This window comes from Gopherus evgoodei, chromosome 7 (genome assembly GCF_007399415.2).
Source record: "Gopherus evgoodei ecotype Sinaloan lineage chromosome 7, rGopEvg1_v1.p, whole genome shotgun sequence".
Taxonomy (NCBI): Eukaryota; Metazoa; Chordata; order Testudines; family Testudinidae; genus Gopherus; species Gopherus evgoodei.
Window position 1 is genome coordinate 130,361,747 of NC_044328.1, and position 25,280 is coordinate 130,387,026.

A 25,280-nucleotide genomic window follows, 5' to 3' on the forward strand; every position below is an offset into this window, starting at 1 on the left:
TCTCAATGTCTATTGGCACTAATTCCCGTCTGCCCATCCCCATCATCACCTGCAGCTGGGACAATCTAAATGGATAAAAACTTACAAGACCCAGTGCTATTATCTATCAATTATGAAATACAGTTTGGCCAAGCCTAGGGCTGGCCACTGGGAGCCCTGCTTTCACAGCAGGATCTAGCTTCCTGCAGTTGTGCTGCTTGGCAGGGTGCGGTGAGTTGTATGGGCTTGTGGTGCCCATTCACCACCAATATGAGAGCCTGGCTCCACCAAAGTTTGGGGCCAGGTCTCTCCCCTGGCCCCACCTGCTGCCCCTGATAGCGCGCCTGCGAGCCTCCCCCAGAGCATCCTCCAACCCTGCCTACTGCCCCTGGACTATCTCCCCAGAGCGCCCCTCCTGCTGCCCCTGCGAGGCACCCCCAGAGCATCCCCTGGCCCTGCCTGCTGCCCCCGGAGTGTCCCCCCAGAACCTCCCTCCTGCTGCCCCTGCGAGCCTCCCCCAGAGCATCCCCAGCCCCTCCTACTGCCCCCGGAGTGTTCCCCCAGAGCGCACCTCCTGCTGCCCCTGCGAGCCTCCCCCAGAGCATCGCCTCCAGCCCCGCTTGCTGCTCCTGGGCAATTTAAAAGGGCCTGGGGCTGCCACCACGACCAGCACCACAGTGGAGCTAAGGCGGCTTCTTGCCTGCCCACTCCACTTCTGGAAGCGGCCAGCATATCTGGGGTGGGGAGCTGTGTCTCTGTGTGCTGCCCCCACCCTGAATGCCGACTGCCAACCATGGCACTGCTTGCAGTCCCGCACCTGCCAGGGACCGAGAACGCCGCAGCCCTGGAGAAGCCGCAGCCCGCGCCTGCCAGGGACAGAGAACTGTGGCCCCTGCAGGCTGCAGCCCCGGAGAAGCCGGAGAGAAGCCACAGTCCCATGTCTGCCAGTGCCAGGGACCGAGAACACTGGCGCCTGCAGCCCTGGAGAAGCTGCAGCCCCGCGCCTGCCAGGGACCGAGAACACCGGCGCCCGCAGCCTGCAGCCCTGGCATTCTCTGTCCCCGGCAGGTGCGGGGCTGCGGCTTCTCTCCCCTGCTGGGCATGAGGTGGGTGCACATGAATGGCCCGGTGGGCGCCATGGTGCCTGCGGGCACTGCATTGGGGACCACTGATTTAGAGGACAGGAACACAGTCCAAGACAGGTCTTTCATGTACAGACAACAGGAATCCCTCAGTCAGATCTATCGGAGGGAGGGCAGGGAGGCCAGAGCCCTGTCTGGGTACCTCTCCATTTCCCAGCCAGCTCCAAACACTCTCTCCAGCCCCTCCTCTGCCTTTGTCTCTTTCCCGGGCCAGGGGGCCCCCGATCTCTTTGTCTCAAGCACCTTCAGTTGGCACCTTGCAGGGAGGGGCTCAGGCCATTAGTTGCCAGGAGACAGGGTGTCAGCCACTCTCTGTGCAGACACCATCACACTGGCCCTCTAGGGCTCTGCCACAATCACACCCCCTGATCCCACCACCCAGATCCTTATGAAAGGCATAGGGGAAACTGAGGCACCCACACAGTATTCAGAGAAAACATTAAGAACATTCCCACTTGGTGACACAAACACAAGGCCGTGCTGCTTCACGCAGCGCAGTCAGTCTGCGGAGGTGCCAGTTCCGTTGCCAGGGGAGGTGAAGGCCAAAAGTGTAACTGGGTTCAAACCTGAAGGAGGACGGGTCCATCAATGGCTGTTAGCCAGGAGGGGCAGGGAGGGGACCCCGTGCACTGGGGTCCCTAAGCCTCTGACTGCCAGAAGCTGGGAGTGGGTGACAGGGGCTGGATCGCTGGATAAGTGCCATGTTTCCCTGCTGCACCTGGCCACTGCCAGAGCCAGGACACTGGGCTGGACGGAGCCTTGGTCTGACCCAGCAGCTGAGCAGCAGCCAGGTGCGGGGGTCAGGGAGTGCCAGCTCCTGGGAGGGGGAGCCCAGCCTACCCCCTCCCCCCGCAGCAGGATCAGGGGGTCGAGGTCTGTCCCAGCAGCGGGTACCGCGGAGACTCTCCCGCCTTTCCCAGACCAGGGCCGGGCCCCGCCCTCCCGTTGCCCGGGTTAGCCCGGCTGAAGGCTGCTGTGGCCGGGGAGGGAGCCGCGGGTGCGGCCCTGCGTCTCCCTGTCGGAGCTGGAGGGCCCGCGGCCGCCCAGCGCTGCGCCCCCGCGGCCCGTGCGCTCGGCAGAGCCCGGCGCGGGCAGGGTTAAGGCGGGGGGTGTTTTCCTGCCGCTCCGCCGCGCCGCGCAGGGAAGCTGGAGCCGAGCCTGGCGGAGCCGGAGCCGGAGCCGGAGCCAGCCGAGCCCCAGGAGAGCCGCGGCGGACCCGCGCCCCGGAGGTGAGCGCCGCCCTTCGCCGGGCCGTGGGGAGCCCGGGGCCGCTTCGTGTGCAGCCGGGCCGGACCGCCAGCTGCCAGCCCCGGGACCCCCACTCCGCTCCCCCTTCTGGGCTGCCGGGACCCTCCCCCGGGACCTCAACTCCGCTCCCGCGACTCCCCCGGGACCCCCACTCCGCTCCCCCCGGGGCTGCCGGGACCCTCCCCCGGCACCCCAACTCCGCTCCCGCTTCCGGGACTCCCCTGGGACCCCCACTCTGCTCCCCCCGGGGCTACCGGGACTTCCCCCCCGCTCCCCCTTCCGGGCTGCCAGGAACCCCGTGATCCCCTCGGGACCCCCACCCCGCTCCCTCCGGGCTGTCGGGACCCCCCCGCCCCGCTCCGCGGACTCCGGGAAAGTTTGTGCCCCGGCCCCGCTGCCTGGGACCGCAGCTCCCGCCCGAGGCGCCCCGTGGTGCGAACCGCTCCTCTGCGGGGCCGGCCGGGCAGGACGCGGGTACCGGGAGCTTGGCCGGAGCCAGCGGGACGCTGCAGCTTCGCCTCCGCCAGCTGCTCCGAGCGGCTCCCGGGGCCCCAATGGCCGGACGGGCTGGGGGAGCTGCGGGCCTGGGCTTCGGTTCAGACAGCCCGGTCTGGGGTGTGCGTCCTGGGGCCCCCCAGCGCCCGGCTCTGCCTCCCAAGCTGCCGGCCCTGCCCCCCCCAGCCCCCCATCCCCGAGTGCCTGGCCCTGCCCCCCCCAGCTTCCCCAACCACCTAGCGCCCTGCCCCCCCAGCTTCCTAGCACCCGGCCCTGTCCCCCTCCCCAACACCCTGTCCTGGCCCCCCAATGCCCTGCCCTGCCTACTAGCTGCAAGGGAGGGGTCCTCAGCCCAGCCCCTTCTTCAGCCTCCCTCCCAGTGCCCTGCCATGGCCCCCAGGTCTGCCCAGTGCCTTGCAGGGCTCAGCGCAGGAGCTCGGAGTTTGGCAGCAGGTCCGAGCCACGGCAGGGGATCCAGGGCTGGGTGCAGCGTGGGTCGTTGGCTCTGCCAGGCAGAGGGCAGCGCACGTGGGAAAAGAGAAGATGCAGCCCCCCAGCAGAGCAGGGAGCCCAGGCTGAGGGCTGGGGGGCACCAGGTAACTGGCTCAGAGGCTGGCTGAGCCCCTGCCCTCCCCATCAGTGCATAGTCAGCTGCCTGGCTCCTGCCCCCAGCCGCCCATCTCACACCTGTCATCTGGGCCGATCCCTGGGCTGGGCCTGGGGCTGCTGATGGCAGGAGCCTAGCTGGGGGGTCACAGCAGATCCCTGGCTGTAGCAGCTGAGCATCCAGAGAAACGGGGGCCAGCTCCACCCAGGGCAGCTGAAGTTGTTTTCCAACCACCTGGGTGGGCTCCGCTGTCCGGCTGTGACTTGGTGCCCCAGCAGCACGGCTCTCACGATCCTGGCTGTAAGTGTGTCTCTGGCCAGCTGGTCCCAGGGCCTGGGCAGTGGGGCCTGCATTCCAGTCGCCTGGGGGCGTGAAATGAGCCTGGGCTCTGCGCTGACTTGGCTGCAGGGGCTGCCTGGCTCCAGGAGCTGGCGCCTGCGGCTTTGCCTAGCAGGGTGCATGCAGCGCCCAGAGGGCTATTGGGGGAGAGGGGCTGTGTTACATGGGAGCAGGTGCCCGCCCCAGCCTGGCACAGGTTTCAAGCTGCCGTTGCTGGACCGGGGAGCTTTGGGGCAATCCCTGATGGTGGGAGATGCTGACTGTGCCCCTGGGATGTGCTGGGGGCACCTTGCTGTCTCCCTCCCACTTTGATGTCTTCCCTGCGGTGGCCAGCAGTAGCCTGGCTTCCCCGGCCTGCCCTAGATTCCTCACCAGGTGCACGGGAGGGAGCTGAGACCTGAGCAGGGACCCACCTGCTATACGGAGGATGCAGCTGTCAGCCAGGAAGCTGTTCGAGGGGAAGAGAAGTGAGCTGGGAACTCCTTGCTGTGGCAGCTCTCTGGCAGGGGGTGGGACCGGGGCCTGGGTGCCAATTACAGGCTCATAATGGCACCGGGGCCAGGCCTGGAGACCTCCCCTAAGGAGCAAGGCACCTGCCCAGATTGGGTTGGGCTCCTGCCGCCATCCACTCACTAGGTTGCTGGGCGGGAATCCAGCTGCCAGCTCCCCATCTGGAGTCTGAACAGAGCCCAGCGCTTCCTGTCGTGGGTCCCTGCGTCCCTCTCCTGGGGCAGATCCTCTGTGTAGTGCCTGTGCTGAGAGTTTCCAGCACACTGGCCCTGCCCAGTCTCTGCGGGGCCAGCCCCTTGGGGGCCGTGTGGCAGGCGTAGCATCGAACACACGCTTTGCACAGGCTCTTTCCTGAGTCCCAAGAGAAACCCGACATGCATCTGAGGAAGTGGGTATTCACCCACGAAAGCTCATGCTCCAAAACGTCTGTTAGTCTATAAGGTGCCACAGGATTCTTTGATGCTATTCCCTGGCTCACAATTCCAGGGCACACTCTGGGCTGGGGTCAGGGTCCTCTGGAGACACCCAGAGTCCTGTTCCAGTGCCTGCCTTGTGCTCTGCCACCCCGGGCTTTCTCCCCAGGTCAGCTTTTTTCCTCTGACTTGCTCCTCTCCAAGCTTCCGGGCTTTGGGGTCCACAGGGGGCAGAGGCAGCTGGGATTCCCGGCCCTGGCGGGGCCTGGCAGGCAGCTGCTCAGAGAGCTGTTTGTGCTAGTGTTGCGAGATCGCCTCTGCTTCCTGCCTCTACGAGATGCGTTTTCTGCTCCTCCTGCAGCGGCTGGGCCAGAGCCTGGCCCCCTCACGTGTCTTTCTCACCCTTCAGGCAGGAGCTGGTGGAGGGAAGAGGAGCTGCAGAGACTCCAGTCTGACCAGGGCTGGACCAGAGGCACAAGCCATGCACCAGGGGAGTCAGGCAGGAGTGTCGGCTGCCACGGCAGAGCCCTGCTCCAGATCCACTGCACCTGCCTGACCTGCGGAGCGGCTGAGTCGGGGGTGTGTCCTGCCTGTTACTGCAAGACGATGCTAGCAGCTCCACATAGGAATTGACCTCTCCCTGCCCTGGGGATCCATCCCACCGGAGCCAGTGGCCACTGGGCACTGCAGGCCTGGGCCTCCTCCCATAGGGCGTGAGGTGGAATTGCCCTCATCGGAGCAGCGCTGCAGCTGCTGGCCGTGGGTGGAGCTGTCTGCCCAGAGCAGAGCCCTGAGGATGCCCAGCTGGGCGGGCGGGCGAGCCTAGGTGAGAGGTGCTGTGATGGCTCCCCCCTGAGGTACCATGCCGGTTCCCGCTATGGCAGCCACCACTGCCAGGTCTTTCTTCTGGGAGGTCTTCCCGCCCATGCGCACCTGCCGGGTGTACTGCAGCCCTGCGTACCAGGACGGGCACCTCTTTGTGGTGGGGGGCTGCGGCCAGGCGGGGCTGCCCCTGGACACTGTGGAGATGCTGGATGTGCATTCCCAGAAGTGGACGGTGCTCCCTCCACTCCCCACGCCCCGGGCCGGGGCGGCTGCTGTGGCTGTGGGGAAGCAGGTCCTGGTGATGGGGGGCATGGATTCCAGACAGAGCCCCCTGGCCTCCGTCGAAGTCTTCAACACAGATGAGGGCAAGTGGGAGAAGGTGGCGGCCCTGGCCCAGCCATCCATGGGCATCTCTGCAATCGAGAGAGGTGAGCTGGGCAGACGGGGGTGTTTCTCTTGATAATTAACAGGCAATTAAAAAAATATGTCACTGCCTAATTGAATGAAAATGCCCCTTAACTGAGTGTTCACTGCTCCTGGGCACCCAGCCCCCTATCTTTCCCCCTGGAGCCTTGGGCATTTGCCTCTGCCCTCCCCATCATTTGCCTCTGCCCTTTGGCCTCATTCCCGTCCCCAGCTGCAGGCCTGAGGGGGCAGGGGGCTATGGCGGGGGCGATGGGTGTGGCAGGCTGAGCTGCAGCTCTGAACCGCTGGGATGTGGAGGGCAGCTCGGCACGTGGCTGGGCCAAGGCAAGGCGTCCCAGAGCCAAGCTGTGTCCCTGGCTGGCTGGGTGGGTGTGCACCAGGCAGGTATCGGTTCTGGGTGCTGGAAGCAGGGGTGTCTGTACCCGCTCCCCAACTCTGTGCCCCATCCCCTGCAGCCAAACTCTCAGCCCTGTGCCCACCTGCCACACAGACCTAGCAGGGGCTGGCGAGCAACCCCAGGGCTGGGCCAGAGGGGGCTGTGCTGTGTGGGGCATAGTGGGGAGCCTGTCCCCAAAGGATGGGTGGCCAGGAAGGCCCCCAGCTGTTGCTAGAGCCCTGGGATGGGGCAGTGTCCATGCCCACCCCCGGCCCAGTGACCAGCTTAGCCTCCTGTGCTTCTCCCCCAGGAAGCACCGGGCGCGCAGCCTGCCCAGAGGCACAGGTGGGAACCACAGGCCTGTGCCCAAGGAAGGGAGCCTGCGTCAGGACATTCTGGTGGCAGTGGTGCTACCTGACCCTGTGTGCCGGGGTGCTTGGCCTCCGCCAGGGCCCCTGTCATGCTGTGGGCATGTCAGGGCAGCTGCTGCTGTGTGGCTTCCTTCCCGCTGGCAGGGCCCTCTGCCTTGTGCCCCTGGCAGCTGGGCAGCAAGAGTGGGGTGTCAGAGCGGCCCCGCGGGTACCATGTGAGCTGAGCAGCCAGGGCGTGTGACAGCGAGTGGCCGAGCCCTTAGCCCAGTAGACGCTGCCAAAGGGCCCAGGCCTGAATCCTGGGCCTTTCTAGGACCTCGGGGTAAGGGCGGGAGCGGCACCCCAAGGGCGCCCTGACCCATCCCCCACCCACCACACAGGCACCCCACAGTGTGTTCAGCAGGACTCTGCCCGAGCCCACTGCCTGGCTGGTCCCTGACATCCAGTGTGCGGCCCTGCCTAGGGCTGCACCCTTTAGGCCAGGTGGGTTCCCTCTGGCTGGGCTTCTCCTGGAGCCCCATTGCTGCAGGCCCTGGACAGGACATGCCAGGAGCGGCCTCAGCAGGGCCTGAGAGAAGGAGAGCGTGTGCTGCACATGCCCCCTCTTCCCCCCCACCATTGTCTTGCTGCGCCCCGAATCCTCTTTTCCTGTGCCGGCCCACAGGGCTCATCCCTTGGGGGGTGCCGCTGGCCCTCTGGCCGGCAGGGGATTGTGGCTGAACGGAGCAGGCAGAATGGGGTTTGCTGGGTGTCACGGACTCACAGATCGGGCCCACTCTTGGCCCCGTGTGGTCCGTGGGAGGTGCCCCTTTCAGTGCGACAGCCCTTCTCAGGGATCCACTCTCTCTCGGGGTTAGGCCCCTCCACCTCCTGGGGCGGCACCTCTCTGAGCCTTAGCACGTCTGTCTCTGCCGTGGGCCCCCCCCAGGGAGTCCCCTCGCTCTGGACCCCCAGGCCTCCACCCGCGAAGGGGACGATGCCCCCTGTTCTCTAGACCGCAGTGACTCTCAGCCAACGTAACATAGGAGGGTTTAGTGAGCGTTGAGACCAGCACAGGAAACTCTGAGGGCTCAGGCCTGGCCTCCCCCAGCACAGCACATCCCGGTCCCCCTGCAGCCAGGTGGGCTCTGCCTGCTCCCCCTCTCCAGCCCAGAGCCCCCCTGCTTCCCAGCTGGGCCTCTGATATCTCCAGCCCCAAACCCCCTCTGTCCATTATCTTCTCTCCAGGGACATACGGTCACCTGGGCCTCCTCTTCCCTCTTCTGTCCTCAGTCCCCCTCTGGCTGGAACCGGCGGGTCAGGTCACCGGGGTCCTCTCCCCGCAGCCCATTGTCCTCCACTGGCCAGAACCAGCTGAGCTGGGTCCTCGGGTCATCAGGTCACCAGTCGCTGGGGTCTCCATCCTCCAGGCCATCGGCCGGGGTCCCAAGTTCCCTCTCTGGTCCTGTGTAACAACAACTCCCTCTCCCCTCCCCTCGTTAAACCAGTAACACCCAGGGAAACTGAGTCCTACCCCCTCGGCATGCAAACCATTGGAAACCAAGAAAAGCACAAGAAAATCCCCCACTTTGTCACACTGGGTGCAGGTGCTTTGAAGCTGCTGACTTGTTGTGGGGATGGGAGGGGGGTCAAGTCACAAGTGCAGTGAGTGCAGGGGGTCTTGGGCTTTCAGCGCAGCCCCGTCTCCTCCTGCACCCCCAGCCCCATGCATCTGCTGCCCTAGAGCTCTGTATGGTCAGTACCACACTGACACAAGCCAAGCTAACTCGGTGCTAGGGGTCAGACCCACGCCCAGCAGACACGGGGAGACGGGTTTCCTTGTGCACGTTGGCAGCACTGGCACTGAGCTGAGTCAGGCTGGAGACGCCTCCGCACCCCTGCGGGGATTGCAGCAGGCCGGGCTGGCTCAGAGAAAGTCCTGTTGGCGAACTGATGGGGGCGCTGTCCCCAGGCAGGCAGGGCTGGTGCTAGGGGGCGCTGTGCTGCAGGGAGTGGGGTGGTGGCTCAGCAGGGGGCGCTGTCCCCTGGCAGGCAGGGCTGGCCCCATGGGGCCCTGTGGGGCTCAGCAGGGGGCGCTGTCCCCTGGCAGGCAGGGCTGGCCCCATGGGGCCCTGTGGGGCTCAGCAGGGGGCGCTGTCCCCTGGCAGGCAGGGCTGGCCCCATGGGGCCCTGTGGGGCTCAGCAGGGGGCGTTCTCCCCTGGCAGGCAGGGCTGGCCCCATGGAGTGCTAGGGGGCGCTGTGCTGCAGGGTGGGGGCTCAGCAGGGGCACTGTCCCCTGGCAGGCAGGGCTGGCCCCATGGGGTGCTAGGGGGCGCTGTGCTGCAGGGAGCAGGGTGGGGGCTCAGCAGGGGGCGCTCTCCCCTGGCAGTCGGGGCTGGCCCTGTGGGGCTCAGCAGGGGGCGCTGTCCCCTGGCAGGCAGGGCTGGCCCCATGGAGTGCTAGGGGGTGCTGTGCTGCAGGGAGCGGGGTGGGGGTTCAGCAGGGGGTGCTGTCCCCTGGCAGTCGGGGCTGGCCCCATGGGACGCTGTGGGGCTCAGCAGGGGGCGCTGTCCCCTGGCAGTCGGGGCTGGCCCCATGGGGCCCTGTGGGGCTCAGCAGGGGGCGCTGTCCCCTGGCAGTCGGGGCTGGCCCCATGGGGCCCTGTGGGGCTCAGCAGGGGGCGCCCTCCCCTGGCAGGCAGGGCTGGCCGCAGGGTGCCCTGTGGGGCTCAGCAGGGGCACTGTCCCCTGGCAGGCAGGGCTGGCTCCATGGAGTGCTAGGGGGCGCTGTGCTGCAGGGAGCAGGGTGGGGGCTCAGCAGGGGGCGCTCTCCCCTGGCAGTCGGGGCTGGCCCTGTGGGGCTCAGCAGGGGGCGCTGTCCCCTGGCAGGCAGGGCTGGCCCCATGGAGTGCTAGGGGGTGCTGTGCTGCAGGGAGCGGGGTGGGGGTTCAGCAGGGGGCGCTGTTCCCTGGCAGTCGGGGCTGGCCCCATGGGGCCCTGTGGGGCTCAGCAGGGGGCGCTGGCCCCTGGCAGGCAGGGCTGGTCCCAGGGTGGCGCCAGGGATCTGTGCTGCTGGCAGTGTCTGGTAAGATACAGAACTGAGGCAGGTTCCAGAGGGGCGGCCGTGTTAGTCTGTATCAGCACAACACGTGTATCTGGGCATAAGCGTCTGTGGGCTAGAGCCCACTTCATCGGACGCAGGGAGTGACCAGGGAACCTTGTGCCCAGATCCGTTTGTTAGTCTCTAAGGTGCACGAGGACTCCTCGTTGTTTCAGAATTGAGGTAGTGCCCACTTCTCATCACCGTGCCTGCAGCCTGCAGGTGTGTCAGGGCAGTAACGCCTGAGACCTGGGATGGTTTCATCCTGGCTCCCAGAATTCGCAGTCTTGCTTCAGCTGGACGCCGGATTCTTCACCTCCTGTCCCGGGCAGTAAGAGGCGGTGCTGGAGCTGCTGAGAACACCTAGCGCGTATGGAGAAGTTGGTCCCGTAACGTATTTTTGTCTCACTCACCTTGGCGCTTCTCTAGGGCTTTTCACCCATTGATCTCGCAGCCCGGCACGCACGGGGCCCAGATCACTGTGCCCATTGGACAGATGGGAAACTGAGGCACATGGCAGGGAAGGGTTGCCCAGCAATGGAGTGGCAGAGCTCGGAGTAGGACCCAGGTCTTGAGTGTCTCCGTCAGTCGGGGGCACCGCAGTCAGGTGCTGGGGACTGAGGTGAGCCCAGAGTCCAGGCTGCTGAGTGTTTCCACTCTTAGCGCCTGAGAGCTGCTTGGCATTTTCCAGCGGGCTCTGCTGTCAGGGCAGCGTCCAGACGGGCAGCCCCTCAGTGTGACCTGGGGCACAGCCCTTCACCTGGCTGGGCCTCCCCTCCCCTCCTGTCACTAGAGTGGGCGTGAGGGTCGGCAGCAATCTGCACCCTCCAAGTACAGGCTGAGCCCCTCCTACGGGTGGTGGCTTCTCCCCAGCTGACTCCTGAGCTTCTGGCCCGGGACCTCGGGGGTGAGGAGAGGCTGTTGACCTGCTCCCCAGGCCCTGCCAGCTGTGGGCTTCAGGGCACCCGCATGGCAACCAGCAGCCGGGCTAGGGAAGCAGCCTTTGGGCAGCATGGCTGGGTTGCCATGGCGTCTCCAGGGAGACGGCGCCAGGGAGTATAATTAGCTGCGAAGGCCCCATGGTCTGGGCTATTTTCAGTGTGTCCAGGGGAGGGGGGGATCCGGGCAGCAGGTGCCATCCCCATGGCTGGCAGGGGCTCCGGCTGCAGGCCGGGCACTGGAGGGGTGGCGGGAGGCCTGGGGCACTCACCCCATCAGTGCTCTGGGAGAGGCCAGAGCCAGGGTCCGGGACATGGGGTGAGGGGAATTCAGGGGGACTGCAGCTCCCATCCCACAGGCTGGCTCCCCCCGTGCCAGCCCCGGCCCCTGCATCAGCTCCCCCTTCCCTCCTGGCACCAACCCTGTCCCCCTGCCCCTTCCCCCCTACTGACCCCGTCCTGCCCTCTGGGCTGTCCCCCATCCTTGCTTCCCCCCCACCTGCTCCAGGGGTCGGCTCCCCCCTCATGTCCCCTCCTCTCTTGCAGACGGTTTCGTCTACGCTCTCGGGGGCATGGGCGCAGACACCTCTCCTCAGGCGCTAGCGCGGGTCTATGACCCAGTGACCACCCGCTGGCAGCTTCTGCCCTCCATGCCCACCCCCTGCTATGGGGCATCTGCCTTCCTGCAGGGCAACAAGATCTTCCTTCTGGGTAAGTGCACCGTCTGGCGTGGGCACAGTGGGTGAGCTGGAGAGTGCATGGGGCAGGGTGCAGGGATGCATTTCCCAGCACACCCTGCTGGGAGCCCCCCTCAGCTTGTGCCCTGCCCCCGCAGCACAGAGCCCCCCGTACCTCCTGCTGGGAGCTCCCTCCCTCCCCGCAGCCTGTGCCCCGCCCCTCCCCCCGCCGGGAGCTCCTGCCAGAGCCACCCCCTGCCCCACCCCCATGGCGCCCCCTTTAATAAGCATGCAAATGAGCCTGGAGAATCTCTGCACAGATTCCAGCTCTGGGTGCCCAGGACGTCCCACAGAGACCTCCCCCCGCCCCCACTGGGCACAGTCCACAGCCCATGCTCTGCAGAGCACATGCAGCCTGGCATTGACCCCCATCCCTTGGGCTAGGAAGCATGGTGACAGGGCGATGTGGGGTTGGGGTGAAGGCCCTGGTGGCCCAGGCCCCTCTCAGCATCTCCTCCCTCCGCAGGGGGTAGGCAGGGCAAACTGCCTGTCACGGCCTTCGAGGGCTTCGACCTGGAGACGAGGAGCTGGACACGCTATCCCAGCGTCCCCAGCCGGCGGGCCTTTGCCGGCTGTGCCGTGGCTGATGGCTGCTTCTTCAGCCTCGGGGGCCTGCAGCAACCGGGACCCCACAACTTCTACTCCCGGCCCCACTTTGTCAACACGGTGGAGATGTTTGACCCGGAGCAGGGTGAGCTGGCGTGAGGATCGCGTGCCTGGGCCTAGCCAGCTGCTGGGGCCAGCTGGGGTGCAGAGAGAGGGGCCCCAAGCAGGACACACAGATAGTGAGGGGGACCCTCCGACCCAGCTTCATGCTTAGCTTCCTTGTTCACACTCCTGTAAGTCTCGTTCCCTGTAACTCTGGAGTTCGGGGCATTGAAACTCTGCCTCTGGCCCAACTGCCGAGCCGCTGGCTTGGGGCTGGGAGGGAGTAACGGCTGGTGTAAATCCCCTCCCCCACTCCTGCCCTGTCCCCTTCCGTGCCCAGCTAGGTGCCTGTCTGTCTCTCAGCTTGGCTGCTCGCTGCCCTGCTCCTGGGGACCTTGCACCAGCCAGAGGCTATTCCGTGGTCACAGGACGCCCAAGCCCAGGGACGGCCTGGCAGCAGGACCTGGAGCCGCCTGGGGCAGGATTAAAGGCTTTACTGGGAGTGAGGCTAGTCTGCCTTTTCCTGCCTGCCCAGGCTCCCAGACGCACTCTGCCCCCCTCTTGAACAGGAGTGTCCCCTCATGGAGCCCCCAAGTCCCACTCTGCCGGAGCTCCCCTGGGAGCAGCAGCTGCTGCTCCCCTCAGCCTGCTGGGGCGGGGGCTGGTGAGAACCCAGCCCGCAGCGCCAGCTGGCTGGCAGGGGCAGCCAATGGGGACCCAGGCAGAGAGGGCCAGGAGCCCGAGCGGTACCCCAGGCAGAGCTAGGTAGACAGGCCTGTGTGTAGCAGGACCTCCGGGAACGGTGCTGGTCATACCACCTACACACATGTGCAGTCTGTGGCAGGAGGGAACAATGCCGACGGCAGCTGGAGGCTGCTGATACGGCAGAGCGAGGGCCTGCAACGGACCCCCTGGCACTGTGCCCAGGGCAGGCCTGTTTCCTGGGCACTGGGAGATGCCAGGGTGTGAGTGAAGCAGCCGCACAGGGATGGCAGCAGCAGGGGATAGGGGTCCTGCCCCAGCTGTCTCATCCCCCGGGGAGAGGGCTGGGGATCCCATTCCTGTGCGCAGAAATGCCCTGGGTGAGTCTCTGGAGGCTGCCTGGCCTGGCTCCGTCCCTGTGTTCAGACGCAGCAGGGAGGTGTGCGGGGGAAGCTGGCCAGTGCCAAGCCCCCCGCGAGAGTCTTCTCCTACCCGCTGCAGCAGCACAAGCCTGACGCTGCCTCTTTCCCGCAGGGGCCTGGAGCAAGCAGGGCCGCGCCGTGCGCATGCGGGAGAAGAGAGCCGACTTTGTGGCTGGCTGCCTCGGCGGGCGAGTGGTGGTGGCCGGAGGCCTCGGTAACGTGGAGGGAGGATTGGGTGGGGGGTCGTGCTTGTGCTCAGGACTCACTGGGGGGTAGAGCCAAGCAGCAGCCTCTTGGGGAGGGAGCTGTGCAGACAGACCTGCCCCTCCCAGGCCCATGTCAGGGGCCGTGCCATCCAGCACACACTCCTCTGTGTTAATGGAGCTGAGCTGGCTGCTGTGGTGCTGCAGCCAGCCCTTCCCTTCCCCCTCCCCCCGCCACAGGGCACCGAGTTCGAGGGGTTCCTCTAGGGGGCTGATTGCTCTCTGAATCCTGGGTCCACTCTGCTTCCAGGCCTTGTTCCCACCTGCGGCCCCTGCTCCATCAGTCTCTATTGGGGGCACTGGGATCATCTCGTCATCAGGCTATCCTCAGGGCCCCTCCCTGGCCACTCTGGCCCCCCTTTGCAGTCAGACCAGAGATGGCCCAGCTCCTCTCCTGGGGAGGGTGAGGAAGAGCAGGGACGGGGCCCGACTTTTGCTTCTGTTTAAATGTTGGTGCCTTATTCGGCTCACTAGCTGGCACCTGCTCATGGTGTGACATCCATCCAGATGTTCCCCTCACTTCTGTGCCCAGCCGTGGTGACCTGCCAGGAAGGCACATGCCCGCTGGATCCCGAAGCCACTGTTCTAGGGGCGGGCCAGGCCTGGGGAAGGTTAGACAGGGATGGAGACATGGGGGGAGCCCTGCAGGCAGCAGTGCCCCATGTGGGATGTGAGGCCAGCACAGAAGTACGCCAGCGTGTCTCCCACGGCTGGGCTGGGCTGTTAGGGATGGTGCCTCGGCACCATGGCACTGTCAGATGGGGATGCTGAGCTCCAGCTCACTGGGGGGGCTTTTACCTGACCGGTGAGCACTCAGCAGCTCCCCCTTCACACTGGGGCCCCAGAGCACCAAGGAGCTGGTGCTTTGCTCTTTGGGAGAGGAGGGACCGAATGAAAACAGGAAGCTGGGGGCCGAGCGGTGTGTGCCAGCTGAGGAACACAGGCCCTGCCTTCCCAGCAAAGTGAAATCCCTGACAGCTGCTGGCTGGAGCCATGGTGGGCTGCTGCTAGCGTGAAGGTGCTGCCTGCAGCGGGCTCTGTCCCCACTCTCCAGCAGGGACTGCCGCGGTGTAGCAGGGGAATGCAGCAGGATGGCTGGATTGGGGCACTGTTCAGCTGCTCTCTGCAGGCCGGTGTCTGGCAGAGCACCTAGCTGTTCTCGGTCCCTGCCCCTCTCGGCTCAGAGAACTGGAACAGGGCAGGAACAAGCTGGCTATGGGGCAGAAGGGTGCTCCCCGGCTCTCCTAGGAAGGGTCTGTTAACTTGGTGAAAGCAGACAGCTGAATTTCTGCAACGTGCTGCAGCAGACACAGGGCAGAGCAGCTCTGCACGGGCAGCCCAGGTGCCCTGTGGCGTCCTGAGGTGACTGTCTCGTGCTCTGTGGCACAGCCAGAGCCGTTTCTATTGACTGGGAACAAGGAGCTCTGCAAACGGACAGAAAAACCAATTGGGTTCCATTCCTGGCTCTTTTGTGCCAAGTCAGTTACCTGCGCAGTGTTGGGGGATGGGAGACGGCTGGCAGATTGACTGGCAGTTCGCTAAGGCTTTTCATTCCCCCAGTATGTTCACAGCTCAGCAACCTGCAAAGCACAAGAAAGTGAAGGGGAATTGTGCTACGCAGGATTTCGCGCCCCTCTCACATAGCCGCACAGCTGTGCAAAGCAATAGCAGGACTGCAGCACTGGGGCAGAATTTGCATCAGGAAATACACAACCTTAACTCTGCCCCCTGTGCTCATCGGCGGCGCTCCCTGACAGACCTCCATCCTCCCGCCTCTCAGTCCCACAATGCTGGCGGACGGGAAGTTGGGGGCAAGGCCCTGTGATAGTGTGCATCCTCCGAGTCCTAAGGTATTCATGGAGGGGATGACATGGGGCCTGTGGTACAGCACGTTCCCTGTGGCGTTGGCTGAGGGGATGGGGTGAGCAGGGCACAGGGTACAGCACATTCCCTGCGCCCTGTGGCGTTGGCTGAGGGGATGGGGTGGGGGGGCCCGGGGTACAGCACGTTCCCTGTGGTGTTGGCTGAGGGGATGGGGTGGGGGGGGGGCCCCGGAGTGCAGCACGTTCCCTGTGGTTTTGGCTGACGGGATGGGGCGGGGGGGCCCAGGGTACAGCACGTTCCCTGTGGCGTTGGCTGAGGGGATGGGGCGGGGGGGCCCAGGGTACAGCACGTTCCCTGTGGTGTTGGCTGAGGGGATGGGGCGGAGGGGGCCCCGGGGTACAGCACGTTTCCTGCGCCCTGTGATGTTGGCTGAGGGGATGGGGTGGGCAGGGCACAGGGCACAGCACGTTCCCTGCGCCCTGTGGTGTTGGCTGAGGGGATAGGGTGGGCAGGGCATGGGGTACAGCACGTTCCCTGTGGCGTTGGCTGAGGGGATAGGGAGGGTAGGGGGGGCCCAGGGTTCAGCGTATTCCTTGCGTCCTGTGGTATTGGCTGAGGAGATGGGGTGGGCGGGGGCCAGGGTACAGCGTGTTCCCTGTGCCCTGTGGCATTGGCTGAAGGGATGGGGTGGGCAGGGACCAGCTGTGGCATTCGATTTTAAGAACCTGCAGCATAAACTGCTAGGGACCTGCAGGTATCCGATCCCTGCCCTCGCATCCCAGGCCACCCTGTCAGACAATCTCGCGCTAATGTGTCCAGTTATGTCTTAAAACTAGTTATGTTGTTTTGTCCCACGGCTCCTACTGAGTGGCTGTCCCAGAACTGCCCCCTCGAATGGATACAGACTTCAAGTGTCCACCCTGATGCATTCTTGGGAAGCTTGTCCACTTGGTTCTTGGGCCAGCTTTGTCCTTGAGCTTAAATAGCTCTTCGTCCTCCCTGGTGGGTCTCTGGCACTCAGCTCGCCTCTCGGCCTTCTCTCTGCCAGGCCAAAAAGCTGAGCACTTCCAGTCTCCTCTCACAAGACACTCCCCATTCTTCTGCACCGGATCCAGTTTAAATTCCTCTGTCCTGAACACGGGTACCCAGAGCTGCGCACAGCGTCCCAGCGGCAGGCTCACCTGTGCCTTGCTCAGCGGCACTCAGACTTCGCTGTCTCTACAGCCGAGGCTTACCTTTGCCTTTTTCACAGCTCTGTCCCACTGTGACTGACCCACACCCAGGTCTCTCTCCTCCGCTCTTGCTGCCCATTGATGGTTTAATGTCTCATCTCTTGCAGGGAACCAGTCGTTTCCCCTGGGTTCCGTGGAAGGATTTAGCATATCAAGGAAGAAGTGGGAGCTGCTGCCCCCCATGCCCACCGGTCGTTGCTCCTGCTCCAGCTACCAGGCCCCGAGCCTGCTGTTTGTGATCGGAGGGGTGGCGCAGGGCCCCAGCGGAGCGGTGGAGGCTCTGTGCCTGCGGGAAGGGGCCTGAAGGAAGCCTCCGGCCAAAGGATCCCACTGACAGAGGGCAAAGTGCCTGAAACTGGCGACAGGTGCAGGTGGGCGCGGAGAGCAAACTCTTTGGAGCTGGTGTGTAGCTTGTAGTTACTGACCCGGGGCACCAAAGCAGTGACGTCGTCTTTTCGTCAGAAGCTGAAATTAGTTTTCTAGTGTAGCTCAGAGATGGGAGCGGTCGGTCTGTTCTTGGGGGACAGGAGAGAAGCAGGGCAGGGCAAGCAGCAGAGGAGTCTGGAAGGAGCTTCAATGCAGGGGTGCAGTGTGGCTCCCCAGAGTAGCTGAAGATCCTGGGGAACCCAAAGCTGGCTCTCAGGTGTCAGGTCCTGTTGCCAACACTGCACTTCAGGGGTGGGAGAAGCCTGCAGTGCAGCCACCTCCTCTTTCATGGCGCTCCAGTGTCTGTTTGTCTGTCCCTCACAGTCTCTAGGGAGGAGAGCCAGCCCCTGGGTTGGGGAGCTGGTTTGAGCTGCCTGTTGTCCAGTGTGGATGTCTGTGGTGTCTTTGTGCAGATGTGTCTTATTCTGCGCAGTGAGGAGCACCAGGGACTCGCGGGAGGCCAGAGGAAAGGCGATGTGCCAGTGAGGCGTGAGCTGCTAGTGAGTGCTGTATTTTTGTAGTCCTGGTCTGTGTCCCATGTAGCACATGCGGTGCCCTGTAGCTCAGTGCCTAGGAGGTGCTGTAGCACCTCAAATAAATGAAACAAGTGGAATTTGACTCTTAATGAAACCGTGTCTGTCAAGGTCTCTTGCTGCTTGATCTGAGAATGCCAGAGTTTGCAGGGCAAAGTGGGGGGTACAAGGGAGGGTAAATGGGAGGCACCCTCTGGAAGCCGCTCAGCTTCAAGCCCTCGGAGAGAGTGAAGGGGGTGAACTCTACTGCTCCAGGGAGGTTTGAGACTATTACTGAGAGGGGGCCAGGCCCTGAGATTCCATAGCAAGGAACAGGGGCAGTTCAGAAACGCCATCTGGCCTAAGCGTACTAAGCACATCAGTGTCACTCAGCCCTTACGGGTGCTGTGAATCTCAGCTGGCACGTTCCTGATGGTGAATTACAACAAACCCCAAATGCCACCTGTACCCGTACCTCAGTGAGTCACAACTGAGGATGCCAAATTCAGGATGAACTGCTGAGAAATAGGGCAGATACACCCCAAAAGCGGTGATCGGTCCCCCATAGGATATACCAAACCAGCCACAAATGTAAACGTCTATTTCACCACACTGGCTAACAAGAAGTTATAAAAGCAGTTTCCCTAGGCATCCCAGTCCTTGTCTTACCACCGAAAACACTGGATTTAAAGGTGAGTGGTTCTTTACAACCAGTCTAATCAAGTAAAAGCTTCTCCTGATCCCAAAGGACCAGCCACACACCCAAGTCAATATATAACTTAGATCTTACCCAAAAATTACACTGGTGCCAATCCTTTAGTATCTAAAATCTAAAGGTTTATTCATAAAAAGAAAGAAAGAGGAGAGTTAAAATTGGCTAAGGGAATCAATTACATACAGTGATGGCAAAGTTCTTGGTTCAGGCTTGTAGCAGTGATGGAATATACTGCTGGCTTAAGTCAAGTCTCTGGAACATCCCCTGCTGGGATGGGTCATTCAGTCCATTGTTCAGAGCTTCAGCTTGTAGCAAAGTCCCTCCAGAGGTAAAAAGCAGGATTGAAGACAAAGTGGAGGGGTTTCCAGGGCGTTTTATAGCTTTTGCCATGTGGAGGGCATCGCCTTGTTCTTAATATGGAAAACTACAGCAACAAGATGGTGTTTAGAGTCACATGTTTATGCCCAAATCAGTCACTGCAGGAAGCCATTACCTAGATTCCAGACAGTATATTTACAGGACAGCCCCCTCAGTGCAGATGGGCATCTCCCATGGCCATTGTCAGCCAAGTGTTTCTTGATGAGCCACTTAATTTGAATAGTGCCTCCAAGCTGTGCTGGGTGCTACCTTGGGGGTGGTACCCTACAAGCAACCATTTGAAATCCAGCTATAGAGCCAATAATTATAACTTCAGATACAAAAACGATACACGCACTGCAAAGCCTTCCCACCAGGACATCGGTCCCACCCCCGGAAAGGAGTGGCACCCCTAGCAGCCACTGGAGCTGAGGTACCCTGCCAGGCCAGCACCCTGCTCCTGGCCATGATGCCCAGCAAGCTGGTGGTCTGCACCACAGAGGTTTTCATACCAAGAGCTGGCCCCGGCCCCAGAGGTGTTTGAATGGTGGGGCAGGGTCTTTGTTCTTGAGGATAAACCGCACAGGCTAGCGGGCAGCCACCTGACTCCTGTGGGGCTGCTTATTCCTGGAAAGCTGCTGGTGATAGGTGGGACCCCCTGAGATGCCACCTGGTATGCTGGGATACCACTGAGTCTGCTTGTTCTGCCAGCATGGGCCCCCTTTAACCTGTCTTGCTGAGCCAGGCTCTGAAAACCTCCTCTAACACACACAGGCAGGGCCACCCCCAGCTGCAGATCCGCTCTGGGCAGATTCAACTTAAGGGACTTGCTCCAGCACTCGGCTGTCCCCCTCCCTTGGAGTGGAGACCCAAAGATATACTATGAAATGTGCCCCCTCCCTCAGTGTGGGGAGAGGTGTGCACACTTCTTCCCTCCCCCACCCAGTAGAAATGACAGAAACGGTTTAATAATAAACAAATGTAACTAACTATAAAAGGCAGATTTAAGTGGTTCAAGGGATAGGGCACAGCACAATGCAGATCACTAAGCAAATGAAACAAAACACACAGACTGAGCTTAACACACTAGATAGGTAAGATACAAATTCTCACCCTGAGTGATAAACAGGCTGGCAGAGTCTGAAGGCACAGGTTGCCTTGGCTTTAGCACTTAGCCCATTTGAAATACAGAGACATGGTCAATATTCCCAGTTTCTGATACAGCAATGCTACGTGCACACACATTGGATAAACATTCTGTAAATCAGAACCTTTCCAAGCCATCTTGCATGAAGGATATCTTAGTAATACCATATCGATAGCGTAACCATATTTCCATAAAGAACGGGGTGTAACGTGACAACACGTTTCTGCTTGCAGCTAATGTGAAACTGGTGTGGAAATCCCCAGGTGAGTGAGGGGAACCCCAGAGCCACTGATTTCAACAGCTTCACCTCACCACAGGGTGGTCCCCATGGGGCAGCTGCCCTCTCTCCTACACGGCTGCATCGCCCTCTGCCGCAAGGCAATTTATCAAAGGGCTCCTTCTGGCAGATGTTTCTCTGGCTGACTTTCCCCCTCACAGGCACAGACACTGGCACCCTTCATCCCAAGTCCCTTCCGTGCTCCCCCAGGCGCAGGGCCACAGGCTGCTCCCAAACTACTGTCCTGGCACTCAAGAGGGAAGAGATGAGCCTGGGGAGACTGAAGCACGTCAGGCTCCGCTAGCCCCTGGCTAGCCTGAGCTGAGCCATGCCTGACGCTTTGCGCTGTCTCCAGGGCCTGCAGTGAGCCAGACGCACACGCACTGTGCTGACCTGAGCGGAGTTTGACAGATCTCCAGACAGGGCTGGCTCCAGGCACCAGCCGACCAAGCACGTGCTCAGGGCGGCACCTTGGAGCAGGGCGGCGCTCGGATGGGTTTTTTTGGTTTGTTGGGGCAGCTCTGGACAGGTTCTTTTTGTTTTGGTGGTGCGGCGCTCGGGGGCAGGGGCTTGGCACAGCACGGTGCTCGGGGGGGGGCGGGGGCGCGGCGCTGCACTCTGAGGGGGGCGGGGTTTCGGGCAGTGCGGCGCTCGCGGGGCGGGGTTTCGGGCAGTGCGGCGCTTGGGGGCGGGGTTTCGGGCAGTGCGGCGCTTGGGGCGGGTTTCGGGCAGTGCGGCGCTTGAGGGGCGGGTTTCGGGCAGTGCGGCGCTTGAGGGGCGGGTTTCGGGCAGTGCTGTCCTTGGGGGGCGGGGTTTCGGGCACTGCGGCGCTTGGGGGCGGGGTTTCGGGCAGTGCTGTGCTTGAGGGGCGGGTTTCGGGCACTGCGGCGCTTGGGGGCAGGGTTTCGGGCACTGCGGCGCTTGGGGGCGGGGTTTCGGGCACTGCGGCGCTTGGGGGCGGGGTTTCGGGCAGTGCTGTGCTTGGGGGGCGGGGTTTCGGGCAGTGCGGCACTTGGGGGCGGGGTTTCGGGCAGTGCGGCGCTTGGGGGGCGGGGTTTCGGGCAGTGCGGCGCTCGCGGGGCGGGGTTTCGGGCAGTGCGGCGCTTGGGGGCGGGGTTTCGGGCAGTGCGGCACTTGGGGGCGGGGTTTCGGGCAGTGCGGCGCTCGCGGGGCGGGGTTTCGGGCAGTGCGGCGCTTGGGGGCGGGGTTTCGGGCAGTGCGGCGCTCGCGGGGCGGGGTTTCGGGCAGTGCGGCGCTCGCGGGGCGGGGTTTCGGGCAGTGCGGCGCTCGCGGGGCGGGGTTTTCGGGCAGTGCGGCGCTTGGGGGCGGGGTTTCGGGCAGTGCGGCGCTCGCGGGGCGGGGTTTCGGGCACTGCGGCGCTTGAGGGGCGGGTTTCGGGCAGTGCGGCGCTTGAGGGGCGGGTTTCGGGCAGTGCTGTCCTTGGGGGGCGGGGTTTCGGGCACTGCGGCGCTTGGGGGCGGGGTTTCGGGCAGTGCTGTGCTTGGGGGGCGGGGTTTCGGGCAGTGCGGCACTTGGGGGCGGGGTTTCGGGCAGTGCGGCGCTTGAGGGGCGGGTTTCGGGCAGTGCTGTCCTTGGGGGGCGGGGTTTCGGGCACTGCGGCGCTTGGGGGCGGGGTTTCGGGCAGTGCTGTGCTTGGGGGGCGGGGTTTCGGGCAGTGTGGCACTTGGGGGCGAGGTTTCGGGCAGTGCGGCGCTCGCGGGGCGGGGTTTCGGGCACTGCGGCGCTTGAGGGGCGGGGTTTCGGGCAGTGCGGCGCTCGCGGGGCGGGGTTTCGGGAACTGCGGCGCTTGGGGGTGGGGTTTTGGCAGCATGCCGCTAGTGGGGGGGTGCGGCGGAGCGCGCTTTTCTTTTTTGCTTGGAGCAGCTAAAAAGTTAGAGCCGGTCCTGTCTCCAGACACAAAGGTGGGGCCAGGAGAGACGACAGAACAGCACCTGGGGGTGTCACCAGAGCAAATATGCGCTTGCTGGTGTTCCCGTGCGAGGCAGGACGTGCTGCCCCTTCCGATGGGCTGTTTGGCCAGTCCGCTGCACTCAGCAGCCCTCGGTCTGATGCAGGGTCCGTGGCCAGGGCTGCTCTGCGTCCTCTGAGACAGTCACGCCAGCCGGAGGACGTAGCTACGCTCAACGTGGTGTCATTTGACTAGGCCAGTAGGGCAGATACCAGGACAGTTGCCTTAGTGTGGACGCAGCTATAGTGCTATAAATGTGCTTAGATGTTAGTTACTGGGCTAACTGCACCTCTGACCCTCCGGGTCATCTCATGTGCACCCAGCAGGTCTGCGGCCTCCAAGCGCCATCTCTTGGTTGCCCACCAGGCCCCGGGCTGCAGACCTGTGCACAGGCACCAACTTTTCAGTGTGCTGGGGATGTTTGACCCCTGGCTCTGCCCCAGGCCCCATCCCTTTCCCCAAGGCCCTACCCCTGCTCCACCTCTTCCCACACCCACTCTGCCCTTTCTCCCAAACCCCTGCCCCATCTGCCCCCTCCCCTGAGCGGCCTATACCCTCGCTCCTCTCCTGTGTCGCTAATAAATTATCCCTTCTTCTATTTCATTTTTTCCTGCAAGAATACATGTTTAAGATTCAGTTCCTCCTCCGTGCTCTGCACGACGAACCTAATCTACATCAGTGGCTTCAAAGCCCAGCCAGCCTGTGACTGTCTCATTCCATGCACGGACACTCAGATCTCTGCCTTTTTGTCTTGGTGAGAACCAGGGGCCAGACAGCCGCTCTAGTTTGACTAGAAGCCAATCAGGGCCGTCCTTAGGATTTATGGTGCCCTAGGCGGGATTATTAAACTGGTGCCCCTGTGCCTGTCTTGCTTTTAGCAACACAAACATAAGCTTACTCTATTGGAAAACTTGCCACATGCATGTTATTAAAACCAGTTTAACTTAATGAAGCACACTGTAATGCTGATGGACTAGCATTAAAAAGTAGCACAAGATAGAAAAAATTCTGATTTGACAGAATGATGCAAATAATATAATTTTTTTAATTTGTCAACATTTTACTGGAAATTTCTGTGAAGAAGTATTGAAACACGGATTAGTTTTTAATTAAAAGCAATCTTTCTGGCTTTTTTGGCTGCAAAATCAGTCATAATGTCATCGTATGACAAAGACAAAGTGATGTCTTGTTTGATTGCAAGAATAGCAAGACCAGTCAAGTGTTCCTGACTCCATGTAGAGCGAAGATAGTTTTTAATGAGCTTTAGTTTTGAGAAACTCCGTTCTCCTGATGCTACTGTTACAGGAATTGTCAGGAGAATACGACTGGCAATGTACACATTAGGATATATGTCAACAAGTGTGCTGGTATGAGTAAACTGTACAACGTCCATCGATTTTGCATGTGGCAACATTGATGACAGTGTATTCAATTCTTCGTACAGTTCAAGTCCATTTAAATCATAACAATCGCCGTGCTTCAGGAGGCTCTCTAGGTCAGGGGTCCCCAACGCGGTGCCCGAGGGTGCCATGGCACCCACAGGGGCCTCTCAGTGCACATGCATACTGGCTGGCGGATGAGCATCCGCCAAAATGCCTCCAAAATTTGGCGGCATTTCATCAGCAACGCCTCTGGATGACACCGCTTGCCGCCAATAAGCAGCGTCATCCACAGGCATCGCCGCTGAAATGTCGCCGAATTTCGGTGGATGCTCGTCCTCTGCCACGGTCCTTCATCTGGTAACAGCCAGAAGAAAAAGGTTGGGGACCACTGCTCTAGGTTCTTGCACTTTGTCATTAGTTGCTCTTGTTTTCCTATTTCGTTGAATGTAGTCCTGCTCAGCCCACCTACCAGCTGAGTGAATGGAACCCCAGGCCGACAGCGGGTTGAGTGGCTCAACCAGGGTATCAGCTGCCAGCCTGCTGCCAGCCTAGGGTTCCTTGGGAGTCCCCAGGCCAGTAGCGGGTGCTGAGGGGGGCTGGCGGCTGGGACCCTGGGTGGCAATGGGGCAGCAGCTGGAACCCCAGAGCAGCAGTGGGCTGAGCCACTCAGCCCACCACCACATGCCATCAAAAATCAGCTCGCGTGCCACTTTTGTCACATGTGCTGTAGGTTGCCAACCCCTGCTCTATACACTAGTAAGGATATGAGCATATTACAGTTGTTGGAGGGCTCTATTTAGCAGTAATAGGGCTATAGGAAAGTCAGTCAACATTTTTTGTTTCTCTGATGAAAACTGGCCCACTCCCTTCCCCATACCAAACTTGTCACAAATAATTGTCAACAACTTAATTCAGGATTGTTAGCAAGCATTTTTGGCGAACAAATTTGTTAAATGACAATCTAAATGGCAACGCAGTACTGCTTCCATGCTTGGCTCACCCCCCAGCCTGCTGGTCCAACAGCTGCAGTAGAGGAGGAGATAGGTGGAAAACTGCAGAACCCCAAAATCCACCTCTTGGGGTGCAGAGTGGCAACAGCAGCAGCAAACCCTCAGGTCCGATCACACGCCAATGGGCACCACCGCCAGCCCAACAGACCCTGGTGAAGTTAGCACAGCATCTGATCTCAGGGACGGGGCACCCATGGAGCCACAGCAGCTCATCCTGCCCTGTGCAGCTCCCCATGGATGAGATGGATCACTGCCAGCCCAGGGGAGAGACGCACTCCCCAGCTAGGGTGACCAGATCCAGATGTCCTGATTTTATAGGGCTAGTCCCGATATTTGGGGCTTTGTCTTATATAGGTACCAATTACCCCCATCTAGGGTGACCCGACAGCAAGTGTGAAAAATTGGGACGGGGTGGGTGGGGGGAATAAGAGCCTATATAAGAAAAAGACCCAAAAATCAGGACTGTCCCTATAAAATCACGACATCTGGTCACCCTGCAGGTGAGTTCCTTCCCCCACCCCTTCCCAGAGACCTCAGCAGCCAATCCCCTCCCTCAGACTGTGCTGCATTCGTCTCTCTCTAGGACCCAGCAGCCCTGCTCTTACATGCTCCACTACTTCCCGTCTGTCCGGGCTCCCAGCAGAGCGGTGCCCCCAGACCTAGTGGTGCCCTAGGCGGCTGCCTGTTCTGCCTATGGCTAAGGACGGCCCTGAAGCCAATCCAGGGCCCTCAGCTAAGCTGTACCTTCTCAAGCAGTCAGGGGGAAGAACATCATACCCCAAAGACTAGGCATTCACCTCCACCGTGGGACCAGTCACTGCAAAGTCCTGCTTAGCCTGCACGCCACGTATCAGGTCAATACCTGCAAAAAATCTACAGTGCGCCAGACAAGAATGCAAGAGTACCTCA

The 25,280-nt window shown here is 61.9% G+C and overlaps 1 protein-coding gene across 2 annotated transcripts; it reads left to right on the forward strand.

Annotated features, from left to right (window-relative positions):
- Window positions 1-2,259: 2,259 nt before the first annotated feature.
- Window positions 2,260-17,609, forward strand: KLHDC8B (kelch domain containing 8B). Of its 2 annotated transcripts, XM_030569764.1 has the most exons (6): window positions 2,260-2,350; window positions 5,143-5,986; window positions 11,295-11,459; window positions 11,952-12,176; window positions 13,370-13,471; window positions 16,684-17,609. In XM_030569764.1, exons 2-6 carry the CDS (start codon window positions 5,596-5,598, stop codon window positions 16,878-16,880), a joined length of 1,080 nt encoding a protein of 359 aa, XP_030425624.1. In that variant the 5' UTR covers window positions 2,260-2,350; window positions 5,143-5,595; the 3' UTR covers window positions 16,881-17,609. The 2 variants fall into 2 exon arrangements, with proteins under 2 accessions (XP_030425624.1, XP_030425625.1); XM_030569765.1 differs by lacking the exons at window positions 2,260-2,350; window positions 5,143-5,986 and adding an exon at window positions 10,469-11,067.
- The last annotated feature ends 7,671 nt before the right edge of the window (window positions 17,610-25,280 follow it).